The sequence below is a fragment of the Lissotriton vulgaris genome, chromosome 6 (assembly GCF_964263255.1).
Source record: "Lissotriton vulgaris chromosome 6, aLisVul1.2, whole genome shotgun sequence".
Taxonomy (NCBI): domain Eukaryota; kingdom Metazoa; phylum Chordata; class Amphibia; order Caudata; family Salamandridae; genus Lissotriton; species Lissotriton vulgaris.
The window spans coordinates 483,882,190-483,891,925 of NC_141694.1; the positions used below are offsets into that span (position 1 = coordinate 483,882,190).

General features: G+C 41.8%; 1 protein-coding gene across 2 annotated transcripts in view; it reads left to right on the plus strand.

The window, feature by feature from the left end:
• SDHAF4 (succinate dehydrogenase complex assembly factor 4) overlaps positions 1-7,501 on the plus strand; it is a 52,305-nt gene extending 44,804 nt beyond the window's left edge. Inside the window, exons 3-4 of one of the 2 annotated variants that reach the window (XR_015296618.1) lie at positions 2,428-3,170; positions 3,810-7,501. Coding sequence is in view for 1 of the 2 variants with exons in the window: in XM_086926469.1 (XP_086782595.1) it covers positions 2,428-2,537 (110 nt within the window). In the remaining variant the exon portion in view is untranslated. Of the gene's footprint in view, positions 1-2,427; positions 3,171-3,809 lie in introns of those variants that run through there. The other variant, XM_086926469.1, reaches the window with a different exon arrangement.
• Positions 7,502-9,736: the final 2,235 nt, after the last annotated feature.

A 9,736-nucleotide genomic window follows, 5' to 3' on the forward strand; every position in this document is an offset into this window, starting at 1 on the left:
TCTTTAGGTCTCTGGCCCACCCAACCCAGTCTTCCTGTGTGCAAGATCTCCCCGCATATATTGGGCGGTAAGGGCCTATTATTTGTAAGCCAATGGACTACCTTGTTTTTAAGTTCGAGGCGCCCTTCTTTCCTTCCAGCTGTTAATTCAGGAACCCCGGTAAGGACTGTGTCATAGGCTGCTGATTCAGGTGGCAAATCTATTCTACGAAAAATACCTTGTTCGTCCATGTCTTGGGGTCGGGCGGTTTTTCCGTATTTTTTATCTGAGATAGTATTCTGTGTGTTTAATGGTCCTCCCTCCCTCCCTTCCCTGTCTTTCTTACATGTACTAGTTGGTTTGGGGGGAGGGACAGATTATTTGCCTGTGGTTGAGACGTAGTACAATTACTGATTACTTGATAAATTTTTTGCCCATCAGATGTTGACACACTGAGAGTAGGGCTTACTTTAGAGGATGCCAATTCATATAAGATTCCGGTGTTTGATGAAATTACCTCCTCTATGCCCCCCAGCTGTTCATTAATTTTTTTTACCCGCTCCATTAGTGGTAGTACAAGGGATCTAACTAAATGTTCAATTTTTCCCATTAGTTCGAAATGAACATCAGTGGAAAAAATTGAATGTTGCAGGTAAGTTACTCTAGCGGCTTTGTCCTGCAAGCCCTTAGGTGGACTTGTGGTTATTGAAGCCGTTTTTGGGGTCTTGGCACACCTGCCCTTGTGTCTGTTTCCCCCACGTTTGCTTTTATTTACTTGTCCTAGGCCAGGTGAATTTTGTATATTTGACTTCGTGGTAGGCTTAGGATGTTTATCCACATTGGAACTAATTATCATACGGGGTTCTAGATACGAGTCATCAATATCAGACTCCCTGCTGGTATTAGTGGAAGCACTTCGCTCTAATAGTTGTTGAGGGATAACAATATCTCCCGTAGCGTCCCTTTCTGTGACTGTCTTCAGCGGAGTAATAGATTGCTGGATAGGGCCCAGAGACGAGCGCATATTATACAAAGGCTCTAGAGATAAGCGACGTTCCGTAAGGGCTATTTCCCGTTCTAAGACATTTGCAGCCCTTGTTATGAATAGGTCCAATGTCCCTTGAACAGACCCTCCCACCAGTGATTTTTTTACCAGGACTCACCGCAGTATTCTATCAAGCTCGCATTAGGCACAGTGGTGCCGTAAAATGGAGATGGTTTTTTACATAAGAATGCTTAACAGTGTAAATAAAGTAAGTTCAGAATTTAAACTTAGTCCTAATACAGGGAGATTACACCTTACTCAGTTCGTTCCAGGTCAGGTGTCCAATGTCCTGTCGCAAATGACAGGAGGGGGCCCCGGCCCAGCCTACTTCGGCCTAAGACGGCCGCAAACGGCCCGCCCTTTGCCCGGGTTTAGCCCGGCTAGTCCCGTGCACAATCCCGCGTCGCGGGGGCTCTCGTCAGTTTTTAAGCGCCAACAGGCGCTGAGTCAGCGACAGCGGCTGCAAAAGATGCAGATGGTTGTGGTCTTCTCCTCCTCCCTCCACTCGGCGAAAACAAGATGGTATGTTGCGGCGGCGGGAGGGAGAACCGGGAACAGGACGGCAACCAAAGAGAAGTGAGGCAAGTAGCAGGGAGCTATACCCAGAGCCAAACAGGAACCATAGAGCGCCCCCTCTGCCGGGGCTCTTGTCAGTTTTTAAGCACCTCCAGGCGCGGAGTCAGCTGCAGCGGCCGCAAAGGATGCTGATGGTTGTGGTCTTCTCCTCCTCCCTCCACCGGCGGCCACAAGATGGTATGCTACTGCGGCGGGAGGGAGAACAGGGAACAGGGCGGCAACCAAAGAGAAGTGAGGCAAGTAGCAGGGAGCTATACCCAGAGCCAAACCGGAACCATAGACCATTTCAATCGGGTGCAGCTTGGAGCCAGTGGTCAAACTATTTGCAAGCATTCTTTGCATCATTAAGTATGCGTTTTATGTAACACCTAGGTCCCAATGGGTATGCCAAGAAGTTGGTCTCTTGTCTTCGAATCCAAGATGGTACCTCACTGACGAGGCCTAATAAAGCTGAAACTGGCCTGGGGTTGCTTGTGGGCCCATCTTGAGGTCTACCCCAAGCAGTTCAGGATGTACTGTTCCCATGAGAAGCAGGGTCAGTACTGATTTGCATAAGGTAGGCTTTTCACTAGAGTGGCACTGTGGGTGAAAAACAATGGTTTGGTATGCTACCCTGGGAGCTTGCCAGTGGTTAAACTGTTTGCAAGCGTTCCTCCCATGGCATTTTGAATGCATTGTAAAAGCATCATCGTCGTGTTTCAGAAAAATGTAGTGAATGTCCGAATTCTTAGAGACTGCACTTGCGCATGAGATAATCACAGCACTGTTACAGATATGTACATTTTTTTTATTGCTGCACCACTTATGCTTTTTCTTTTCAATTGCAGGATTTCCAGATGGCGTAAACCCTGTTACTAAGGAGAGAGGAGGACCCAAGGGCCCAGAGCCTACTCGTTATGGAGATTGGGAAAGAAAAGGACGTTGTATTGATTTTTAATGCACCTATTATCTAGCATAGGACTCGAAGCTCATTTTACTACATACCGAGTTTCCCTCTGAAAAGTCTCAAAAACAGATTTATTTCTACTGATCTACTGATCGGTCACTTCTTCATTTCTTCTCTCACTTTGTGGTTATGTTGCATACAATTATGGCTATTTAAATTTGTATGTGATCGTAAAATGTGTGGAATATAGTGTTCTTTGCATTTAATGAAGCACTCTTTGTTATTAAAACAGTGTTATATATACTTTAGGATTAACGCTCCTCTTTGGATTTCTTTTAAGCCTCGTGATCATCTTCATCATCTGTTATGTGCATCTTCTTCCGAATCTGCTCTTTTAAGGTGGTGCCTGATAAGACTTTGTGTACTAAATGAAATGAAAGTTGCAATATACTCTCACTTTTTAGTTTATAATCTCAATACACGTAGTATTTTTTCCCCTAACACGTTTATTCTTTGACATGCTTGCTAGACACCTTCAGATGTGGCTTGTCTATTTCAGGGTCTTGGGAAATGTAACGGTCAAAGTATTTGTCTTGCCCACTTCATTGACACTGGAAATATCCAACTATTAATTTTACCTCAAACACAGTTTGTCAGCTGGTGTCCTCCACAAAGTGATGCTGAGTGTTATGTTGTATGTTTCTTTAAGTGCACGAGTTAGAATGTAGAATGGTATGCAATGTTGATTCTATGTTAGGTTTTCATTCTGTGGCTAGCGGTTGATATTGAAGACATCGCTTCCCTGGCTCCCACCTGTTTATTACTTATCTTATTTACAAATAAATATCCTTTTGCCACACTTCTCGTCTGGATTGCTTCACTACAAATTGGCGACGAGGGAAACTGGACATTTAAACCTATTTCTATGGATGGATCCTAAATGTTCAGACAACTACTCGTTTGGATGTCGTCCTACCTGCTAAAAGAACTAGAGCCTTGCCTGGTTGGCTTAAGGGGTTTGTTATGTAAATTTATTGACTTGTTTTTATTGCTCTTGTTTTTTTTGTGTTTTTTTTTTCTTTTTTATATTTGTTTTCTTTCATTGTATAGGGGGGGTGTGTTATGTTGTATGTTTCTTTAAGTGCACGAGTTAGAATGTAGAATGGTATGCAATGTTGATTCTATGTTAGGTTTTCATTCTGTGGCTAGCGGTTGATATTGAAGACATCGCTTCCCTGGCTCCCACCTGTTTATTACTTATCTTATTTACAAATAAATATCCTTTTGCCACACTTCTCGTCTGGATTGCTTCACTACACTGAGCTTTGAAATAGAGTGCAGTAACTATTTATTTTTAGGCAAACGGCAAAGCCAAACAATTTCCACAAAACTTAGTGGTCATGTAATTTGAACCTAAACATACAGAGCTGTGGAGAAAGTTGATGCAGTTATGCCTTGCATTTGGTAGACCGTTTTAACACTAGGACAAGTGTTTTGAGGAGAACTTGAGCCTGGACAGCTTTCTAGATACCCCCCCTCCATTGTCCCATTCGCAGTGTGGAAAGAAAGGCATGTGCTTTTGAGAGAAACACCTAATCATTCACTAGGTGGCGCTTGAACAAGGCCCAAAAAATGACAAGTATTCTGCAGATAAAGGGTTAAGGTGCTGCATCCACCACCTGCAAGCAAATCACTTTAAACTGACAAAAATACAAAAAGGAAATTAGATGTTAATGTGAAAAGGGCAGTGTTAGTGCTAACATTACCTCCATACCGGGCACAGTCCTGGAGCCAGCCGCAGTGCATGGACAAGAAGCTTTACCCAGTTCCGGCCAGTATCATCATCCTCAAATAAACTTTATTTGGTTCATTGAATCATAGAAGTAAGCATTGTACATAAAACATCTCTAACATTTTCCAATACAACATTTGGGGTGGATAAATATAAAATTTAAAACATGATCTTAAGCTTTCAGCATATTCTATCACTTTCCGAAAATAACTGCATGGATTTAAACCCTTCAATCGCATTACCCGGATTTCCTAACGCAATTCATAACGTTTCCTAATTGATAATGCAGTTTTGATAAAATTAAGCACAGCGCTACAGATGCAACAGAGGACAAAGATAAGAAATAATTAAAACCCTCTTGATGAGAACTAGGACAAGTTTCCTTCAAAATTGGCCTAATAAAATGGGCCCTTATATCCTTATATAATGTGCAAAAGAGCATAAAGTGCATTGTGCTTTGTTGGGCTAAATTATTACATGGACAGGGAGTCAGTCTCTCACACCAGCTCACTGGATTAGGAAAGGCCAGAAGAAAGTGCACTGTGCAGAAACGAAACCTAGTCAGAAGGAAGCTTGATTGTGTATGGGTGCTAAAAGATAGATACAATTCCTGGCCTCTTGGCTGCCTATAAACTAAAAGCTCGTCAACCGAGTCAAGCATTCCTAATTCTTTGTAATAAGCAGTTTTTATGATTGGTTTTATATCAGCTGCTATGCTTGCGGGATTGTCATAACAATTTCCCAGACCAATCTTATTGAATGCATTTTTAACATAACGGAGCCAAGGAATGGACAATACCTTTTCCAGGCTCATACAGTCCTTAATGATCTCTCTAGTAAATGACAATTCCTCTGAAGACCACACGTTCCCCCATAAAATTGAATGGGGCGATTTTTAATTCGGTCTTCAGCATAATCCACTCCCAGTTCGGAGTTACAGAATTTCGTAGGAGAACTAATGGGGACCATTAATAGTCTTTTTAAAAATTTGTTTTCCAGAAGTTGTATCTGGCTACATTTTTGATAGCCCCATACTCCTGCCCCATAAGTTGTGACTGACTGGCATTTTGATTTATACAGGGTAAGCATTTCCGCGACCAGCTTATGACCCAACTTGCATGCAAAGCGGAACAAGCCCTCTATGATTCTAATTATACTATAATTATAATATACACTAATAATTAGTGTGTTGGGCCCTCACTGTGATCAGATGGGCCCAATTCAGTTTATTGTTGAAGACATTCCCCAGATATGTGAAGTTAGGTACTTTGTCAACAGTATTTTCCTTTACACCATGATAAAAGACTTGCTAAAATTTACTTTAAGATCCAGTGCCATCATAAAGTCAGTAAAAGCCATTAAAGCTTTTTGTAGGCTATTAGCCGTTAAAGTCATCAGTACTGTATCATCCGCATATGACAAAAGGGGAACCCGCTTTCCACCAATGCTCGGATAGTCCAATTGCTGATCCAATAAAAATTTCTCCACCCCATTTGTATATAAAAGAAACAAAAAGGGGGCCAATATGCATCCCGGTCTGACACCCTCAGTAGACGCAATAGGCCTAGTTTTTTCACCCCCTGGTCCATAGCGTATAGAGACAGAGGTTGTTGAATGCAATCTACTCAACAAAGTAATGAGTGCTTCCTCAAAGCCCATTCTTTCCATTAATGTCCAAAACTTCCCTCTATTGACTGTGTCGAAGGCACTAGATAGGTCCATGAAGGCCAGGTGGATTGACGCACCCTTGGCCTTCATGTACTTACCCATAACTAGGGACACATTGAGACATTGTTAATTCATTCCCATTCCCTTTCAGAAACCATATTGTGATTGAGATATAAGACCAGAGTCATTAGCCTAGATTTCCAGACGGGCGAAAATTCCCCTTCCAGCACTTTACATGTTTTATCAATTAGGGATATGGGCGATAGCATACAGGATCATTCCGGTTGCCTTTCTTGTAAATCGGCACCAGCTCGGCCTCTTTCCACGTAGTAGGGATACGATCTACTAATATTGCTCTAAAAACATTTGCCAAAAATGGAGCCCATAATTGGAGATTGCCCTTAAACATGTCTAGGGGTACCCCGTCTGGCCCTGGGGCTTTTGCAGAGATGCCCTTTATCAGCGCCTTTTCAACCTCGCTGGCAGAAATAGATAAACTCAATTGGGTCGCAGTTTCCAAGTTAATAATTGTGTGATTTTTTTGATCTTGCTAGGATATGCCATTTGGGTTAAATATTTTCGAAAAATGGTCTACCCAGGATTACCCTGTTATAGTTGATTCCATATTTCTAACAGCGTCTGTAAAAAACGGACAGTTTGACTTCCCAGAAGCCCCTGCAATCCTTGAGAGCGCTAGCTCTCTCCAAGTCTTCCCAGGCGCTTGAACAAGGCCCAAAACACCACAAGTAATCTGCAGATAAAGGGTTACGGTGCTGCATCCACCACCTGCAAGCAAATCACTTTAAACTGACAAAAGACAAAATTGAAATTTAGATGTTGATGTGAAAAGGGCAGTGTTAGTGCTAACATTACCTCCGTACTGGGCACCATACTGGAGCCAGCCGCAGTGCATGGACAAGAAGCTGTATGCAGTTCCGGCCAGTACATCGCCTAGTTCCAATGCCCATCTGCCGGCAATTATTCGCGGGCTCAAGAACACGCGCACAAGCTGTTCTACGTTTCCATCTTTGACTAGTTCCTTCAAGACCTACACATGACTCTATTCTGCCCCCAGTGTCTTTCTTCAATGCATCCTTGTGTTATACTTATGTGACTTTATAACCACTTAATGCTTTATTGTTTAACTACGGCTCCTATGAATCCCCTCATGTACCTCTTGTAAAGGTTATCACATAACATGTAAGCCAGTGCCGGGGATCAAACTGATCCCTGCACTCCGGTGTCAGCCACTCTGGCTGCTGTGCCAAACCTCTCCTATTTATGTGATTGTCAAAACATTCCAAACATGACATTGAAATTACATCTCAAATCAGATACAATATTTAAGGACTACCAATTGACCACTTAGGCAAGAACTTTCACCCAGGTCACAGATGCAGATTGCAGATTCAGATGTGCACAGAACCTACGTGTTATTGAAGCTGTCACAAGTGATGAATTGCAATTTTATAAAATGCACGTTTCTGCCAAGTGCTTGTATTCTGCAATGAAAATGTCTGGTAAGCAAGATCAATTAAAAACGCATAATAGTGACTATTTACCTTAGAAATTATTCCAAGAATGTCAAATCTTATCACTGCTTCCCTACATAATTCTGTTGATATATTTTAATCACTTGCTTTAAGGCTTCTTTTTTTTAGTTGTCGGTTCTAAAACAAAATACTGGACAGTTTCTATTTTAGCCATTTTAGTTAGCCTATCCAGCTGGATATCTTTGGCTCAGATACTGCATGTTATTTTGAGATCCCATAGTCTGACTCCATTTTTAAGTAGGCCCGAATCAATTTTAGATAATCGAAGTCACCATCTTAATTTTTGGTAATGGGAGGTGCCGTTTTCCTCAATTTCTGCAGAATCGTCCACATGTCTACCTTTGACACAGATGTCCGTGCCTATCTTTCAAAGAACTAGGAAAGTGTCAAGTCATCCAGATATAGACATCAACAAAACCCCCAGTGCAACATCAAAGTCTAAGTCAAATAACCTTAACCCAAACTGTCTAGTCTATATTGACATATTTTACCTTATTAGTACATTCAAGGATGCAATAATAATCCATCTTTGGAAAGCCTGAACATATCACCCCTTAAGTTTTCAAGGCGCTGGTGACCGTCGGGGAGTTTAAGTGAGCTATTGCCCAGAGTCACATTATGTTGAGCTGAGCCAGTGCTGGGGATCAAACCGTGATCCCCGCACTCCGGTGTCAGCCACTCTGGCTGTTGTGCCAAACCTCTCCTATTTATGTGATTGTCAAAGCATTCCAAACATGACATTGAAATTATATCTCAAATCAGATACAATATATAAGGACTACCAATTGACCACTTAGGCAAGAACTTTCACCCAGGTCACAGATGCAGATTGCAGATGTGCACAGAACCAGATTCCACCTCGATAGAAGAAGCCTCCAGCAAGACTCCCCGAGGCCCTGCAAACTGGTGCCAGGATTATGTTCTCTCAGATGTAGTCTCCTAGCTCCTGACCTTGTGCTCGAAATTTGCTCACAAGTTATTCCAAACTGACAACAAACTCTGTTGTCCCAGTCTGTGCACCACCTCCATACCCTAGGCGTATTATTTATTCATCTGCTCGAACTGGCATAGTGCTTAGAGATAGCACAGTGAGGGTGTAAGTCCTATAAATTGTGATACTACAATATTTCCATGGTTTCACGGTTATTGAAAAGCTTAGCTGCTTTTTATTATATTCGGTGATATTACAAATAGTATGTGCATTAGATCTCGAAATATTTAAATAACTATTTTAAAATAAATATATGGAAATACAGATTGTTTCTAGTGATATTCCGTGTGTAAATCATTCATCAATGATTATTTGGATTGCAACTGCTCCCTCTTAGTAGCCCAAAAGCATTGACACCACCTTATTTATGCATTGGGTGGGTTTTTGCGGGGCTAAAATAACCTGTTTTTTTACATTCAGTGCTGGTGCATTGAACTAAGTTGACTTGTGTCACCTGTGGAAGTTGACTTGTGTCACCTGTGGATGTGAAAACTATCCTTGTAGAGCACAGCCAAATACTCAGTTTAAGCAATAGTCACAGATAACATAAATTATAAATGGGTTACAGTGAATAACTGAGATGTTTTTTACCTTGGGGTTCTGAGTGGCATCACCGAGAGAGTGAGCTCTCGTCTATTTCGTGTCATTTCATCAAATCATTCATCACTTGCTTCACAGCAATATCCCATGCAGTGGTTTAAGACTGATAAAAAATGTGTGATGCTTGAAATTACTGGCCATTCTAGTAACTGGAAGCTATTCTTTGTCCAGTCAATGCCATTTGTCATTAGGTAAGCTGTGAAGGTCATGGGAGATTCACTTCTGTGGGAAGACAAGTGAAGTTGTAATACTGAATTAATTAAAGTAAGATCTTGATGATCAGACTGATAATGTACATTTAGCTCTTCTGTCAGAATTACAGAATCTTGCGAGCTGCAATAGAATGATTGTTACATGTATTCAGTTGGTTGGACTCCACCAGATCTGAAATAAAGCAGACCTGCATGAGGCTGAGCTGGGATGCCATCTGTGTCGGAGTCCTACTGTGTGTTCATAAGTAGATATTTGGCTGTGAGTGGTGTTAACTGTGCAAGTGCATTGATGAATCCCAGATGTGGCAACCATCATTGTGATGTGACTACTGTTAGGTGTCATCTTGTGTCCTCATTCCAGGTAATCCTCAACGTATCCCAGCAAGTTGTAACAGTTGACAACAATGAGTCACTATCCTGGGGCTCTGGTATCC